Genomic DNA, 18733 nt, shown 5'->3' with positions numbered 1-18733 from the left:
TTTGGAATATATTAGGTGAAAATATTAATTCCACTGTACATTTTTATTATAAAATATCTGAAAATTTTCCAGGTGTATGTGCTTGCAATAGTAAGAGCTAGACTGGACTAAGAAGCTGCTGATGAACTGTATTATTTTCCTGGAGAGGATGGACTACATTTTGTGACTTTGTGAGCCTTTCATTTGCCTCATTTGTCAGTTATTATTTGAGGGTTGTCCCTCTTATTGCAAAAATGTTGTTGTTCCTATGCTTTGACCTTGCAAGCAAGTCCATAACATGCTGTTTTCTTCTTTTATTTCAACAACTCTTGCTCTGGCCCTCTGCAGTGAAAGAAACTTTACTTGACAAAGCAGGGCTACTGAAAATCATCACAAACTCTTGCATTGCTTGGGAAACAAAGGGCTGAATCATTATCATTGTTTAGAAAAAAAGGAAGCAGATCTCCAGGAGCTAGGCCATCCCATCCTTTCCCAGGTGATGCCCTTGTCACAAAGCAGCAGACTCAGGTTTGACTCTGCTCTGGTCCCGGGTTCTGATCTCTGGACTGGGGCTGTAGCATTGTCCAGATTGACCAAGAGCAACACATATTCTCTAGGGAGATTCAGATGCTTCTGACTCAGGAGGCCACAGAATAAACTATAAGGTTCACAGCAATAAAACTCAGACAGTTATCCAAAAAACTGTTGACTGGATGCAGCTTCTAAAAACAGTTACAACAATATTAAGTTGTGGTCTTGAACATGATGTCAGTCCGTTCTGCAGAAAAAAACCTCTTGAATTTTACAAGGAGGTATAAAGTGTTTTGTGTTATGAGTTACCATAAACGTTAAACATAAACCACGATGATGATAGCATGCCTGATTTAATGATATAGTCCAGCAAGTTGGTGGAATTAGGTATACAGTAAAATTTGAACTTAAAATTCTTATGTCTTCCTCACAAAAAAAAAGGTAAAAAATTAATGGATACAGAAGAGGCCAGTAAGACATGAAGTCAGAACTGATAGTTTCATTGAGAAGTCACATTTTTGTTATGTTAATGTGGGATTTTTCCTCTTCATTTAGTGAGTGTGACAGTATTCCCAGCAAGTGGCTACTCAGTCAGGCCCTTTTAAGTCAGTGTTGCAGACTATTAGCACTCACTCTGGAGTAACCAATGTTTAAATCAAATCCACTTTGCTCTTCTGTAATTGCGTTCTTTTAAAGGGATTAATAAGGACAGTTCAGCTCATTGAAATTTGGTTTTCACAGAATATAATCAAGTTCTTGTTCTACTTGAGATTAACATCAGTCAATTACATTCAAAGTAAACATAAAATTTAGCTAGAGCATCTTCAGTAGTCAGGGTGGTATTAACAATGTCTTAACAGCCATGTTTCTATTTTACAGGATGATGCAGATGTAGAATGGAAATTTGCAAGGGCTAAACTTTGGTTTTCTTACTTTGAAGAAGGAAGGACTCTCCCAGTACCCTTCAACTTAGTTCCAAGCCCCAAATCTTTGCTCTATCTCCTTCTGAGAATAAAAAAATGTATTTCTAAACCATTTGTGTGCCAAAAGAAAAGCTTTCAGGAAGATGCAGAGATGAACAAGGTAATTTTATAATGTGTATACTGACTGCTAATTTTCAAAGATAAAACCAATCTCTTAACTTCATTGTTGTTGTTAACCTGTTTTTCTCATTAATTTCGCTACAGTCTTAGTCTGTCACTATGCACAGACTGAAATTCTTACTTTGTTTTTCATATAAATATTTGCCTGCATCTGTAATCAGTTAGGTCCAAAAATATCATTGTAAATTTACAGTTCTTCCTGCTTCGTGGCACAGAGGCAGAGAATAATTCAGGCTGGGAGGGACTTCAGAAGATCTCTGGTCCAACCTCCTGCTCACAGCAGTCAACTCTTGAGGTCAGGCCAGGTTGCTGGGGGCTTCTTCCAGTCATGTCTTGAAAACCTCCAAGTATGAGACTGCACAACCTCTGTGGGCAAAATGTGCCACCACCTGACTGTCCTTTATGTGGAAAAAGTTGATTCTTCTACCCCTCATTTGAGCTAGTTCATTATCTGTCATCCTTCTGTTCTGCAGCACAGTGAAGAACCCAGCTTCATCTCCCCAGTGACCTCCCCATATACAAAGAGGGCTACTGTTAGATGTGCCTGAAGCCATCTCTGTTTCAGGCTGAGCAAGCCATGAGACAAGTGCTTCAGCCTCAATTATCTTGGTGACCTGCTGAACTTTCTGCAATTTTTAACATCTTTCTCACTGTCCTTGCAAGTCCCCCATGTCCTTTTCTGCAGAACTATTCCCCACCCAGCCAGTCCCCAGCCTCTGGTGTTGAGTTATTCCTTCCCATTTCTTCGTACTGAAATTCACAGGGTTCCTGACAGCTCTGTCCTCCTGGATGGCATCCCTGCCCTCAGACCTTTGCACTGTCCCCCAAATTTGGCTTTATCTACAAACTTGACAGGAGTGTGATGCAGCGCCTTCTCTGATACCTAATCTTTGGTAAAGATATTTAAAAGAGCAAAGTCCCACCACAAGATCTCTGTACTATCTTCCACGCACATCCATCCAGCCAGGATTTTGCCTATCCAGACAGTAACATTCTAACATGGTGTCCTGGTTTCAAGAATATTCTGGGATAGTGTTGGTAGCAGTTGATAAGACAGATGACATCTCCGTTTTTCCCTCATCTGCAAATCCACACATTTTATCTCAGGCCATCCAGATGGTCAGTCAGGTTTTACTTTTCATATATCCAACCCATACTATTATATGATTCTATGATATCTGTACCTTTCCCATCTTCTGTGTGTCCAGAAATATGTTCCAGGAGGACTCAATACATTACTTTACCAGTTACCAAAGTAGTCTGTGATTGCCTAGATCATAATTGTGACATTTGTCTTTCTCCAGCATTTGGAGATGTCTCTTCCAGTCTCCAAGGCCTTTCAAAAGTGATAGTTTATTTAAAAGGACTTCATTTGCTCTCTCAGCACCCGCTGATGCAGCCCATTTGCATTAGGTGGCATGTGACATTGGAAGTGTAAAGTCTAGCACTGTGGTAAGATGTTAGAGAAGAAGAGCTTTGCAAGACAATGATCAGACATAGTAAGCAGAAATACGCAGCAGTCTGAGCAGAGGCCTGTTCGGGGTTAGGAGGTCTTGAGTCTATAGTTAAGAGTCATTATTCCTTAGACTGGGGGCCAGATCTATCAGCTCTCTGTCACCCATGTGACAGGCACTTTTTCCATCACAGGTGTCAGCTGAAAAATAAAAGAGAAAAGAAATTGGTTGGAATCCTAGAAGGAAAAAACAGAACTGTAGGGAAAAGCACCATGCCTCTGACAGACCTCTGCCTCTGGTTCATAACAGTCTATAAAAACAAACAGACATGTTACAAACATTTACCAAAATGAAGGCTGTTACTGACCTCTTGGTAATTTTTCTGGCATTTCACAGATCTCATTTTTATTTGGAAAATCTAATCTTGATGCATTTAAGACCCAGCAGAGGTGATACTGCATTTGCTCATGTTTTTAATGACTCCAACATCTCCAAAACTTTTCATCAAGCTGCTTGATGGAAATCAATTTCATACCTTCCATGAGTGATAAAGTTATTACTGAAAAATCATGACTATCAGGAGGTGCATATAAACTTCAGATTGAGTGATGGTGAGAAACAACAAATTGAAGGCCTTTTTTTTCTAATTCACTTCATTTTTTACTTTGAAAAACATAAGTAAGTTGAAAGCTTGTTTTTAATGACTTTTTAAGATTAAATTTATGTTTCCATAAAACTGGTACTCTTCTACACCCTGAGGAAAGAAGTGGGCTTTTTCTCATTCCTTTCAAATACAATATTCAATCCTAACAACTCAGATGGGTAGAAAGGTGCAAATTGTAATTACCAGTTCTGGATGAACCAGTAACGGTTCCGTCTGCTTTTACAGCAGTCCCTCTGAAAGAGGGCTGTAACGATGTAGCCATCATTTATCAGATATTTTCCTAACCCAGAATTACTTTTTAGTCTTCAAATATTAATCCTTTCCACTCACTGCAGATTGTGGTATAACTAATGCTAAATTAAATGTGCTTCCTTCCAAAGAAGCTATAAAATTGCAAATGATTTTTTTAATTAAAATAAAGCATTTACATTGAAAAACTGAAAGTGTCTGAGTCCCAGCTATTCATTCCTCAGCTCTTCCAGTGGAATGACTGATAGGGCCAGGTGATTACAGTTTTACTTAACCTTTTGGACCACCACATCCTGTGGAGCTGACTTTTTCTGAATCTGTCAGATGCTGCCATCCTTCACACTTCAAAAAATAACCAAAATGGTTTTGTGTCACATTTTGACGCACTGTTGTTCAGCCTGCTTTATGGCATCTTCTCAAAGGCATTCTCAGGACTTTGGGGTTTTGACTCATCCTCTGCTGAGCAGTTTGTTTCTGCTGTGACCGCCGAGCAAGAGCTACTTGTGCAAGGAGCTGCTGTAAATATAATGAGCTGTGCAGAGATAAGATTTGGCAGGACCAGACCTGAGACTTGGTGGCTGTGTCTGTGCTAGTAAGTTAAATGTGACAAGGAACTTATCTGGGCACTGAAACCAATTCAGGAAGAACTTGCCCGTATTCAAGCAGTTTTCCTCCCAAAGCAGGTTGCTGCAAGCTATTGTGCTTAGACCATTCCAGTTGCTAAACCCTGCCTAGGCAGAAAGACAGTTGCTCTGGCGTAAGTCCTGCTTGGGAGAGCACTCAAAGTTTGCTGCTAGAAGGCACTATGTTGGAGTACCCAGGAATGTTAACACATGCTTGAGTTTACTGATTCAGACCCAGCCTGTGGCTCTTTGCTCTGCAAAGCCTGTGTATTCTCAGTGCAAAAGCAGCAGTGTCACCAGGGCGAATGAAAGACAAGAATTGGGATGGGAAGAGAGGAATCAGCTCTGCTCTGATTACCATTGGCAGAAAACAAAGCCAGATGCTGTCAGTGCTAAATGGTGAATGATTGGTGTACTGTACCAGTACAGACTAGGGGTCGAACTGCTGGAGAGCAGCTCTGCATAGGGAGACCTGGGAGTCCTGATTGATGATGAAGTGAACATGAGCCAGCAATGTGCCCTTATGGCCAAGAAGGCCAATGGCATCCTGGGATGCATCAAGAAGAGTGTGGCCAGCAGGGCAAGGGACGTTCTTCTCCCTCTCTAGTCTGCCCTGGTGAGGCCTCATCTGAAGTCCTGTGTCCAGTTCTGGGCTCCTCAGCTCAAGAGGGACAGGGAAGTGCTGGAGAGAGTCCAGTGCAGGGCCACCAAGATGATCAGGGGACTGGAACATCTTTCATACGAGGAAAGGCTGCGGGAACTGGGGCTGTTTAGTCTGGAGAAAACTGAGGGGAGATCTTATTAGCATTTATCAATATCTAAGGGGTGAGTGTCAGGAGGTTGGGACATCCTTTTTTTCTATTGTATCTGGCAACAGGACAAGGGGTAATGGGATGAAGCTGGAACACAAAAAGTTCCATTTAAACATAAGAAAAAACTATTTCACTGTTCAGGTGAGGGAGCCCTGGCACAGGCTGCCCAGAGGGGTTGTGGAGGCTCCTTCCTTGGAGGTCTTCAAGACCCACCTGGACATGTTCCTATGCGACCTGATCTAAGTGGACCTACTTCTGCAGGGTGGTTGGACTAGATGATCTCTAAAGGTCCCTTCCAACCCCTACCATTCTATGATTCTATGATTTATACGGCTGTGTTCAGAGTGTAGCACATCGAAAGCTAATCTCTTGAGACATACCTACATATAGTAATAAAGACTGTGAAGATGGGGTTTTTCAGGCTCTTAATTAAAGGCTGCAGATTTCTTCTGCTTCAAAATAGAACTGGTGTTATAAACATTAAGTGAAGAAGAAATTAAAACCAAAAAAAGAGAAATAAATTAAGAAAAAGGAGTTAAAGACGCCTACTTTGAGTTTTACTGTAAATTGAAAAATTGACCTGTGAATCAGGAAGTTAGTGGTTTAAGAGTCACAGAACTTGTTCATCTTCCTGACCTGAAATCTAGTGGTGGCAGGTGATTTATTTAAGCCTTTTTCTTAAAACATGCCCCTTCAGAACAGAAACAAGGAATGAATTTTTTACATAGCTTTAAAGCCTTGCACAAGCAATAAACTCTTATGTTAACTTTTACTTTCCTAGCTTCCTTGTAAGATTTTCACAGGGTTATGGGAGCACAAACCAAGTCATTTTCTGGGAACCTTCCCTTCAGGTCCACACATGTACAATTTACTGCCATTCCAAGTGCTGCTTCCGAAAACTGGAATTTAAGACATTAACTAAGTGCCACACAAAGCAGCTACAGTAATTACATGATCCATGTATGATGCATTTCCTCTTTAACACCACACTCCTATTTTTTATAGGATTTATATAATTGTTGTGTTCAAATTACACTTGTTTCCCTCCTGCAGTTACTTGTATGAGGATGTTCAAAAGATATTAAATGAAAAATACGAATTCTAGTTCAGTCATTAATGTGACAGGCTCAGTTTAGTAGTGATTTTTGGAAGAAGCCATAGCCATGAAACTTAAAGGGAGTTTGTGTAAAAAATGAAGTTCTGATGAAACCTTGGCAATCTCTGCCACCAAGTGGTCGTTCAGCAACGTGCAATAGTGTTCTGTTACGGTTACACGTAGCAGACTGAATGAAGTTGTGCATTGCCAACCTTCAACATGCAAGTCTGTACTCAATAAACGTATATTATTGTGTTAAAAAAAATGCAGAGTTCTGAAGTGTCAAAATTAAGATAAAGATGTTACAGTATGATTTACAAGTTTGTAGTGACTCACAACTTACTTCACTATGTAATTTACCAATTTTGCAATTCCAACTGAAAATTTAATTTTAGTTAAGCATTGGATTAACTTTTGAAGTGAACCAATGAAACATAAATTTGAGACTGGTAACAGCATGACAGATTATGTTTACATTATTGGTAAGTAACAGGATCATGAGTGGTATTGCAGCTGCAGAAGAATAAAGAGATGCAAAAGGGCTGCAGCCCAAGCTCACATCCAAGTGCAGCTTTTGCCAGGGTGATGTTCCTCCACCACTGCAGAGGAAGCATAGTCTTCCTCATATTCTACTATATTATTTCCAAAACTTGTGCATTAGGAAACCAGGAGCTGAAAAGAAAAGAAGATTGTTTTTCTCTTTTAATCTACTAGTAAAGGCAAGACCTAAGAGAGTATCATTAGTTCTAAAATCCTGAAATACATATTAATTATACAATCATAAAAACTCACTAAACACTATTTTTATTATAAATCAGATACATAGTTTAAAGTTAAAACATTTAAATGAGCTTATATATTTTAATATACATTCAAAACATTTAAGATAGCTTTATTCAAGCAAGAAAAAACAGTAGTAAAATGCACATTTTATACTTCTTTAGTTCAATTTCCATCCAAGTTCAGACTGAGATAAATATTAATTATTTATATATCTACTCAGACAGTACTATATATCTTCTGTTGTTGTGTTTGCTTAGTCAAATATTCTGAATAAATATGTAATGTTTTTAAAAGTACGTGTATGTGGAGGTAGTAAATCTTTTTAAGGAACAAAAAGAAATTCCAAATTCAGTGTAAACTTTATAGCAATTTTTTTAACTTTAATTTTGTTGTAAATTACTTTATTTTACCAATAAGTGTAATATTTTCTTCAGTAAAACAAATCAAAGTAAAACCCTGATCTAGTAAAAGATGAGTCTGCCCACAGCAGGGATGTTGGACTCTTCTTTAAAATTCTCTTCCAACACAACCATTCTATGATTCTGTGAAATGCTAAACAAAATATAATAGTAGGTGGGAGAAAATCTCCCAATTCTCACTTTCCTGCGTAACAGTCTGAAAGGGTTTGTTTCAACTCTTGTGATGAAATGCTGCACAGGTACAAGAACTTTGCAATAGTAATTTAATATTCCCCAAACTGAGCTTAACAATTAATGTTCTGTCATATGATACATGTATGAGGTATTTTACCCGTATTGGTCTTCTATTTATTTTGTACTGTAAACAATGTTTACATTTCAGCTTGGTCAAAGGAAGCAATCAAGTATAAGAAGTTCAGATGAAATCCACTTAAACAGTTTAAACAATCCTCCAAGGCAATACCAGGTAAAAAAAACTAGTTTACTTTTAAACAAAATCAAGTAGAACTGGTAGACTGACAGCATGAGTGCAGTTTTGAATTTATGGTAATCAACATGAGTGAAAAATAAATCCATAGACCATGTATGTGTGAGAAATAAATGCAATTATTTAGGTACTTGTCGTATGATCTGAGAGTGTTTTTCTCTCCTCTTTATTTCTTAAATACTACCCTTGTAGTGCAATACTTCAAAGCACTTGAAAAATAAATTTAGTTTTAGAGACAGAGTCCTCAACTGCACAATGTGAATTAAGAAAACCAAGAAGAAACCTTAAATCTTCCTATTCCATCTGCCGAAGCAGCTCAGCTTATTGTGCCATGCTTCTATATACTAATACCTCAGGCATTGTTAACATCTCTGTGCCCTTGTGTTATCAATACAGTCTATTTGCTCTTTGCCTCCTAAACAACTGCAATAAGCAGTTAAGTGTAAAGAAACCCAGCCCAATCCACATAAAGCTCAGGTATTCTGGTCCAGAGGCTGCTCTTTTTTTTCCTTTGATACTCAAAGCAGGTGGAAAGGAAGAAGCAAGAGCTGCCTGAGTAGTAGAACAAGGCCATCTGAGTGCAAAAGGGTATAGAAAACAAGTATGTCTTTTTTAACGATAAGACAGAAGACAAGTTTTCCCCCTTGAGCAGGGTAGCTCTGCCCCACTCTTACATTGTGCAGCATCTACACAAGCCTGTTCCAAAAACTCCCTGACTTTTTCACAGCCAATTTCGTTATCATGCAGTGATAGATACTAAGATTACACATTTGTGCCATAAATGTGAATACATGTGGGTTTGTGTTTGAAACATTCTCAAATTATTAGAATAACCAGTACAACTGCTGACCATGCAAGCATGGCTGTAGTGATGATCTGGAACCACTAAGCTCTGGTCAGGTCTGTTATTATGGACACAAAAGCGGACACAAGTGTACATGTATTTTATATCTTGCAGTGAAAAACAAGAAGTATTGTGTTATTATGGGTTACACCTTGTGAAAATATTAAACCCAGAGATAGAAAGATAGATCCTCAAAAGGTAATTAGATACCTGGTTCTTATTCAAGTAACTTGAATGAATGGGAGATTCAGATGTGGTAATCATTCTTCTTGGAAAAGTACATCTAAAATCACTGGCCTCCTTATTATTAGCAGAGAGGCTAGTCATTCTAACAGTGTGATTTATTTGATTGCTTTTAGTTGTCTGACATGAACAGTGCTCTCAGGTGCAATTTTCCTATCCTTAGTGGGAATTAAAGGTGATTACCACAGATATGTGTATTTACATTAGAAAATATTGGTTAAATGCGTCTCAGTTGAGATATTTAAATGATTTAAAATTGTGGATCCCATTTTCTTTAATCCTCAGGAAAAGAAAACTTATCAAATATGATGTAAAAATAGTTGAAAGTAAACTAATGGCAAAAGAGTTTAGCAGTTAGCACTGCTAATCAGGGTCATTATCTGTTAGCAATAAAGACTGGATGGTTTCCACCTACATGGAGATCAATGCTACAACTGTATTAATCAATCTCATAGACTCTAGTAGTAAATTAAGCTTTGTGAATTATGCCATTCATAAAGTGTTTAGTTTTCTAACATTCGTCTATATATATGTGCAGAATCATGAAGTTTAAGTATCTATTGTAGATGAAGGCCATTTTTACATTATACTCCTTTAACCTGGCAAGTCCTGCACTGACTGCAATCTGCAGTCTGAATGCAATCGAATGTAACAGAGGTCATATTTTGAAATGTCATAACAATACTAGACAGTCCAACTAAGAATATCCTTCCTTCCTTCCTTCCTTCCTTCCTTCCTTCCTTCCTTCCTTCCTTCTTTCCATTTTCTTTCCTTTCTGCAGAAAATAATGAAGCGTCTCATTAAGAGATATGTACTGAAAGCTCAGATAGATAAGGAAAGTGATGAAGTCAATGAAGGTGAGTATGTTGACAAATTGTTTGTTTATCTGTAATCATAAAATCAAAACAAACTCATTTAAGTGGTTACATATGCCACTTAAAAATGTTTCCAAAATACTTAATCCACTTAACATATTTACAAGTGCAAGATATAAAATTACACAGAAGTGAAGGAAGAAATGTCACTCTGCTCTCTTCAGAAACTATCACTGATTTGATGACTTCTTGTGAAAAATATTGCTACTTCTAGTAATGTCTGTGCCTTTCCAATGCATTTCAAGGCTGCTTTTAATGCAGCAGTTGGTTTGGAGCACTCATGTATGAATTCTCCCTTGTGTGGATATGCGTTCTTATTGAGAATTCCTATATGAGAATATACATACTGTTTTTTTGGTGTGATTTATGAGCTGGAAACAGCTAGTGAATTCACAGAAATGTTCCCATCTGTTTACACCCCTCTGATGCTAGAAAGTGCAGCAGGAAAAGGAGAGGACTGCTCTCTTTTGTAGATCTTTTCTGATCTACAGAAAAGGACCTGGGTATATTGGTCAACAGTGGCTGAACATGAGCCCAACTGGCCAAGAAGGCCAGTGACATCCTGGCTTGAATAGAAATAGTGTGGCCAGTAGGACCAAGGAAGTGATTATCCCCCTGTACTTGTTGCTGGTGAGGCCACACCTCTAATGCTGTGTTGAGTTCTGGATCCTTCACTACAAGAGTAGTATTGAGGTGCTAGAGTGTGTCCAACAGAAAACAACAAAGCTGGTGAAAAGTCTGGAGCACAAGTCTGATGAGGAGTAGCTGAGGGAGGTGGGTCTGTTTACCCTAGAGAAGAGGAGCCTGAAGAGAGATATGATCACTCTCTACAACTACCTGAAAGAAGGTTGTAGTGAGGTGGGAGTCAGTCTGTTCTCCCAAGTAACAAATGATGAGAGGAAAAGGCCTCAAGTTGTGCTAGGGCATACTTAGATTAGACATTAGGAAATATTTACTTAGGGTTATAAAGCATTTAAACAGGCTGCCCAGGGGGTAGTGAGGGTCACCATCCCTGGAGTTATTTAAAAGACTTGTAGGTGTGTTGCATAGAGACCTGGTTTAGTGGGGGTCATAACAGTGTTAGGTTAACAATTGGATTTCATGATCCTAAAAGGCCTTTTCCAACTAAACTATTCTATGATTCTGTGATCTCTCTTGACAGCAGAACCAGATTTTCTATTTAACCATTTGAGTTTTGTGAACTAGTATGATCTTTTACACTTTGGCCTTGATGTTTGATTCCTGAACTGTAACTTCATATTCCTGTACCTAAGCCACCATTCACCAATGGGCAGCAGAACATCCATTTTTACTGTTTCAACAAAGAAATCCAGAGAAAACCCATGATAATTGTGAAATCTTTAGATAGGCTGTTTTATTCCTTTGTTTCTTAATAGGGTGATTTTCTGTTACAGGTGAACTAAAGGAAATTAAACAGGACATCTCAAGTCTCCGGTATGAACTCCTTGAGGAAAAATCTCAAAATTCTGAAGATCTGGCAGAACTTATAAGGAAACTTGGGGAAAAACTGTCAATTGACTCTAAGGAAGAAGAAAGCAAGAGATAACCTAAATGTTTAAGAAATGCAACAGAACATTAGCAATTCACTTAAAGCCATACGTCTGTTTTTCTCAAGCCTTGCTCACATTTCTGCAGCAGATTCAGAAATTAAATCATTCCAATTCTTATTGAAAAACACTGTGGTAAATCCTCTGGCTCTATGATAGGGAGGAGATACTACTATATACGTGTTTATTCTTTACCTGCTGAAGAAGAGTTAATGTGATATAATTTTAATATTCAATTTACATCTTCTAGAATTTCATTGGAGTCTTGGTATGCCCAGTTGTGAAAGATTGAAAGTATAAATTGAAACTTTTCCTACATTAACTGATGATTTTTGCAAATTTCCTTTTGTAGACATTCTTACATTTATTTTAGTGAAGCAAAAGAGGAAAATTCCAGGCTTTACATATTTATATCAAAAGCTATTCAATTTTTCAAGTATTCCCAATTAGCAAAAAAAAAAAGTGACCACCTTTCTTAAAGATATGCAGGATATTAGAGTTATTTATTTAAATGCTTCCTCAAAGAAGCTGATATCAGAATACTCAGTGCACTGTGTTACACTGTTCTCTACTTACCCCTGTCACCACCAGACTATCCTGAAAGATCACAAGGTTCCAACAGCATTTAGGGCAGAAATATTTTTTCAGAAAAGAAAGAAATAGTTTTCACCAAGTTTATTGAGAAGCTGTTGCTGAGGCCTGAAGAAATCTTCTTTAATCCAAAATTATTAATCCCTGGAGCCCTAATCTGTTCCAGAGCTCCCAGAAATTTCAGAATCCCATGCACCAGCACAGGCTGGGGATTGACCTGCTGGAGAGCAGCTCTGCAGAGAGAGACCTAAGAGTTCTGGTTGATAACAAACTAAATATGAGCCAGCAATGTGCCCTCGTGGCCAAGAAGGCCAATGGCATCCTGGGATGCATCAAGAAGAGTGTGGCCAGCACATTGAGGAAGGTTCTACTCTCCCTCTACTCTGCCCTGGTGAGGCCTCATCTGGAGTCCTGTGTACAGTTCTGGGCTCCTCAGCTCAAGAGGGACAGAGAACTTCTGGAGAGAGTCCAGCGCAGGGCCACCAAGATGATCAGGGGAATGGAACATCTTTCATATGAGGAAAGGCTGCAGGAACTGGGGCTGTTTAGTCTGGAGAAGAGGAGACTGAGGGGAGATCTTATTAACATTTATAAATATCTAAAGGGTGGATGTCAGGAGGTTGGGACATCCCTCTTTTCTAGAGTAGATAGTAACAGGACAAGGAGTAATGGGATGAAGCTGGAACACAAAAAGTTCTACTTAAATATAAGAAAAAACTATTTCACTGTTCAGGTGAGGGATCCCTGGCACAGGCTGCCCAGAGGGGTTGTGGAGTCTCCTTCCTTGGAGGTCTTCAAGACCCACCTGGTCATCTTCCTATGCGACCTGATCTAGGTGACCCTGCTTCTGCCGGGGGGTTGGACTAGATGATCTCTAAAGGTCCCTTCCAACCCCTACCATTCTATGATTCTATGATTTGCCAGCTTTTATATCTAGAGCTAAAACTCCCAAACTACGGTGTGAGGGATTGAATTTAAAGCTCGTAACACATTTGTTTAAGGTAGAAGATACCAAAATATTAAGTGCAAACCCTCTCTCTGAATTCTGGGAACGTCATGCATTGGGGACTGTGTTTCCCCACAGTTAAACTTGTTTAAATTAATAAATTTTGTCCAGATCTATCCATAGCAAACAAAACCACATTGTTCCAAAGATGCATGAAATCTCATCTTCTGTGGGTTTGCATGGCTTATCTTTTTTTCTGCTGGAGAAAGCCCAGGTATCGTGCTGTATTCTCTGGAATTCCTTCAATGAAGAATCTTCACTCCATGTCATTAACAGAAGCCTCCAACACGTCCACCCTGCCGACTGCAACACTTCTTCCATGTCTCCTGCTAAACTGAAGAGGAGGTAGCCCATGCCACGTCTGGCTGGTAGTTGTGTGACTGGTCAGATAATAGCAGGATAAATCAGCTGGTTTCTGTCTGTCCAGAAAGATACAGGCTAAATTCCATCTGTTTTTTTTTTCCTCAGTTAACAGTAATTTATGTTTCTTTCTTCTGACAGTCACCAATTCTGTGGCTGTTAAAAGCATATATTATGTTGAGGATCTCTGCTCCTCTTTCAGCTTGGTTGAAATTAGTGAAAGGGCTGTGAAAAATTGTGACAGGAGCATCAAGATGTATAATGCACTTGTAAAAGCCTTGTATGTTTAGGCAACAAGGCTGAAAATGGCTTGTCAGTAGTTGCTTTTAAATTACCTTTGTGAAACTTATTGTAGAATGTATCAGAATGTTTCTGCCTCTTTCCCTTAGGCTGGAGGTTATTTTTTAGTGGGTATAGATTAGTTTCTAGCTGAAATTACTGATAGTCCTTTTTTTAAAAAAAAATGGTGAAATCACTGTGTATTTTCAGGGAGTTTGGAGTGGAATAGAGAAAGTTTTGAACTCACATGGAAACAGGTGGAGGGAGGGTGCTGTGTTCTGCCTGGTGAGCAATGGAAGCTACTGTTGACTTGCCCTAAGGGTATTTGTCATGGTTTGGGGGAACTTCTGAACCCTGTGCTTGGCTCATCAGTTTAGACACAAATGGAGCATGTGAGACAATCTGTGTCCCGTGGGCCTCAGTGGTAATGAACTCAGGGTTTAAAAACTTTTAAGGCTTTAAGGCTTCTTCCTCTGAGGGAGAAGAAAGAAAGTGAGATTTTTCAAAGGTAGTAGAGCACTTTGTGTGAAAAAAACACGTGTGCTAACCTAAAAACCTATAGGCTACAGAACAGCCAATTTCATAACTCGCCTTTGTAAAAAAGCTTTACCTCATGACCTGTGGTATTTCCTGCAGTAAGCAACAGAGGGTGCTGTGGACCCTGCAATAGCCTGAACGGCTGGTCTTTGGCAGAAATGCTCTGGTCTCTCTGCTAGCCATTGTGTAGAAAATGAAGGCAGTTTGGGTGATCCTGGTCTGGAAGGCCACATGATACAAATTTCACTGCCTTTTGACTCCTGAGTGTTTGTTACCCATCTCCCTTGGCCAGGACCGGCCACTGATTTTGAGTTCCTGCTTCAGTATTATGTGCCTGGTTTTCTGAAGCAGTGAGAACTTACTGCAGAATGAGGCCACACTGTTCAACACAGAATCTTCCACCTTTGACAAGCTCTTCAGAAAATTTGTTGGTCATAATTTGTGGTAACAGGGACAGTCAAAGTTTGCTTTCAGTAATCAAAAGTCTTTATCTTTGGTCATTGTAATGTACAATTTGGATCTGCGGGATCATGCTAAATGATCGTAAACCCTTCGATCTCTGTAAACCCGGTGTAAGGAAGTAGAGGAACACAGATTAAGATCCAGGCACTTTTAAAGTAAAGATTTTTATTACTGAGCTAAAATGGACACTGTGAATTTCTTTAAGCCCAAATTTTGACTTACTTTAAAACTCTAAGGTCGTAATGTATATATTGTATTTCATGAAGAAAATACAGATGGATTTTTTTAATTCGATGAAGATATTTTCTATGTAGTTATTACTCATTGAACAGTTTGTTAAATATATTTGAAGAGGTCTATTGCCAAATGTAGTGTGACAAGCAATGTAGTATTTAAAATGAGCACAATACCAAATATATTATTCTGATAAAAAAAAATTAAATGTATCAGACTCAAAATACCTTTGTGATGCATTGTATGAACGTGTTGGTCCTTTGCTGGGAACCTTTAGCTGCTCTTACTTGGAAGACAGCAGCAAGACAAATATGATAAAATAATTTGCTAGCAACACTAGTAGAAAAAATAATTCAGAGAAGGAACAAAGGTCTTTTCATACTTTGTTGGACTCAAGATCAGTAATTTTGTCTGCTGTGACTGTGTCTGATGATAGGTGTTTCAGAACATCTGTAGTAGGTAACAGATAATTTACATCCTACTGAATCATGCCTAGCTATTGGGAAAAACCTTGCACATCATGGGCTATAGCAGCTATTAGAGAGTAATACTGCAGTACAAGCTTAAGGTACTCAAGATTTACAGTAACAAGTCCTGAGTAAGGTATTCCATGTGAAAATCTGCTGTGTTTCATCCTGTTTTAGTGCATTGCCAGGACAAACCAATTAATTCTGCTGGTTTTTAAAAGTGAAGTCTGTAGGTTTATCTGATTTTAGATACCAGCCATGATGATTTCCGTGTCTGAGCTCATGTAGACTTCCTTTATATTCAGTTGATAGAAGTGGTGAAAGGCATGATTTTGGTTCATCTTAAAGCAGACAAGTATCCCAGGTGAGTCACGCAGTAGAATTGGCCATTTCTCTCGTTACTCTAAAGGAGCCACTGTAGCTATGAGCAATGTTTATAATGAACTGTGAGAAGTCCCAGAAATGAGCAATGCAGTTCACTACCAAGAACCATCGTGAATGCTCACCTGCTTGGAAGTGCTTGAACAGTGACACCAGTCACTGAGAGGGGCAGGATCCAACCTTCTTCTTCCAGAAGAATCCAGTCTATCCCCCAAGGATAATGGATGAGACAACATCACATTTTTCCCTTGTTCATTAGTACAACTGTGGCTAGACATAAATGAAAATACCCATTAACTGCATCTGCCCCACAAGTGGAAAAAAAACCTGTGACTTACTGTGCACATGGCAACTGACTTCTTGATAAAACAGGAGCTTTATGATAAAAAGGAATTAATATCCTATGTTTTACTACATTGTGGTGAGAATATAATTTCAATATTATGTCTTTAAAGCTTACAGTATACAGTTTGATCTTGGCAGTACTTCAGCTATAGCAGCTGTATCGTGTGATTTACTGAGAACACGTTCTCACTATTGCAGTGTCCCAAAATGCAGTTTAGTCCAATGAAATCTTGCATTTGCCTCTTAGGGGTTTCCCTCAAGCTTGAAATTTTTATCTGAATGTTATAATTAATACATTATAGACCACATAATGTGCCACTGTGCTAATTTGCAGAACAGCAGAAATTGTCTTCATGTTGAAAATGGCTTATTTTTATGTGAATATTTAACACCTTTTAAAATCCCCTAGAAAATGCCCGGTGCAGATAGTAATTCTAAGCACTTCTGTTCCTGCTTAAATTTTAACTTGGCCTGTGAAAAATTTAACTCATAAATTAAAAAGTTTGTGTTTAGAAAAATACTTGTACTTCAGGGAGTTCATATCAAAGAGTTTAGATGAGGCTGAGTTGTGTGTCTTAAACTTCATGCTTAGAAGGCCGGGGAATCCCATAAGATGCACTGCTTTTTGCTGAATATTTCACTTGTTCTCTTGCTTCCATTGTTGCAAACCCCAGTTCTCCTGTTCCTCTTTCTGTTCTTGTTACCATTCTTAATGTGACAGTACAGTGGGGATCACAAGGTACAGTCTTTCAGTGCTTTCTTTATCCACGCAACTCTGTATTGGTAGTATCTGGTTTTAGTTTAACGTTTTCAGTATTCCGTGATTCAGTTCCTTGACCTTTACTCTTTGCTCCTGTTACTGATGGACCTCCAATCAAAGTGACTGAAAAAGATCAGATTGTATAGTATGCAAAGTACAGTTTAACAGATAAATCATATTGATATGAATAGTATCATTCTTATGCACTTTTGTGTATGAACACTTGTATATCACTTTGATATTTCATTATGCTTTATAAACAAGAAGGAGTATATTCTGGTAGGTTTGCACAATCTGTCAAAGCATAAATAAAATGACAAGTGCAAAAATGTTTTGATTGTAGGTGAAACCTGATGACTCCCAGCTAGTAAATGGATTTCTATGAATAAATCTATTTTCCCACAGCTTTTGTCAAGCCGATTTAACTCTGTTCCTCATCTTCATGATTCATACCAGGGGAGAATGATACTCTCTGATGTGAACGTACATGAATAAGCAGTTTGAGGAATCTATAAAGGAGAAAACATCAATGCTTTCTCAAAGGGAGTAAAGATTTTGATTAACTGTACCAGAACCCCAGTGGTATAATCCACTTCAATAGAGAAAAAAAACACAGGACGTCATGAGTTGAATATCTTCACAGCAAAAGGTATTGCTATGGGATTGTTCTTGAGAACTAAAAATTCTAATTAAGATGTTCACTGAGCCTGTCCTGTTTGTAGCACAATTACTTGGTCCTCTTCTCTTTGTGATAGCTGAGCTGCAGCTGGCTCATAGCATACTCACTTTTCAATGGAGCAAAATCACTGATACTGTAAACTGTTTGTAAACCTGAACTTCATGAGCAAATCTTTCTGGAGAACAGAAAAATAGGTTACAATATCAGATTGCTATCAAATACTAACAGCAGTCAGACATTCAAGACTGCTTTGGATGTCTGTGCTAGATCACATATGATCTCTCCTGAGATGGTCATTATGTTTTTGAAAAGAAAATGTTTCTCCTAGAAACATTCTCCTAGACTTTGTGCTACAATTTTTCAGCATCATTTGAGAATGCTGAGTTACTTCCTTCTGCCATGGTCTTTGCACTGTATTTGAGGAAACTCAGCCACAGCTATTCAGCAGATACTTCTTTGAACATGTAGGAAGCCATTGACTGTGGTACCATCAAGAGTGTTGGAGCCAAGCCCTGGCTGGGCCAAGAAAGGTTTCTCAGTATCAGAGTAGGAGGAAATAAAGAGAAAATCACTTCCCAAAAGCCTAATTCTTTTACTGTTCAGTGTTTGGCAATAACTGCCCCTGAATGTTCCACAAGTCTGGTGATTTTCTCTCTTCTGGTTTAGATAAGTCACAAAACAGATGACTTGTCAAGCCATCTAGGCCTCTCTTCTAAGTCTCTGCAAATACATAGAAAAAAAATCTAGGGCACATTTTTAGATGTCTAAAATACGGCAGCAAAAGCATGCTTTCAAAATACCTCTTTCTCTCCACTGCTCAGGTAAGTCCCTGTGCACTGTCACAAAATCCCAGGTGTGAAAGTCTGTCCGACAACAAGCACAGGACACTGGCACCTTTTCAT

The 18733-nt window shown here is 38.6% G+C and overlaps 1 protein-coding gene across 3 annotated transcripts in view; it reads left to right on the top strand.

Moving 5' to 3' along the window:
• TRPC6 (transient receptor potential cation channel subfamily C member 6) overlaps window positions 1-17564 on the top strand; it is a 99052-nt gene extending 81488 nt beyond the window's left edge. For all 3 annotated transcript variants that reach the window (XM_061991666.1, XM_061991684.1, XM_061991676.1), the window contains exons 9-12: window positions 1390-1593; window positions 8096-8179; window positions 10069-10144; window positions 11578-17564. In XM_061991666.1, the coding sequence (XP_061847650.1) occupies window positions 1390-1593; window positions 8096-8179; window positions 10069-10144; window positions 11578-11729 (516 nt within the window). In that variant the 3' untranslated portion in view covers window positions 11730-17564. The remainder of the gene's footprint in view (window positions 1-1389; window positions 1594-8095; window positions 8180-10068; window positions 10145-11577) is intronic.
• Window positions 17565-18733: the final 1169 nt, after the last annotated feature.

The sequence above is a fragment of the Colius striatus genome, chromosome 1 (assembly GCF_028858725.1).
Source record: "Colius striatus isolate bColStr4 chromosome 1, bColStr4.1.hap1, whole genome shotgun sequence".
Lineage (NCBI taxonomy): Eukaryota > Metazoa > Chordata > Aves > Coliiformes > Coliidae > Colius > Colius striatus.
The sequence above is the reverse complement of the archived record's forward strand: the minus strand, read 5'-3'. Positions and strand labels throughout refer to the sequence as shown.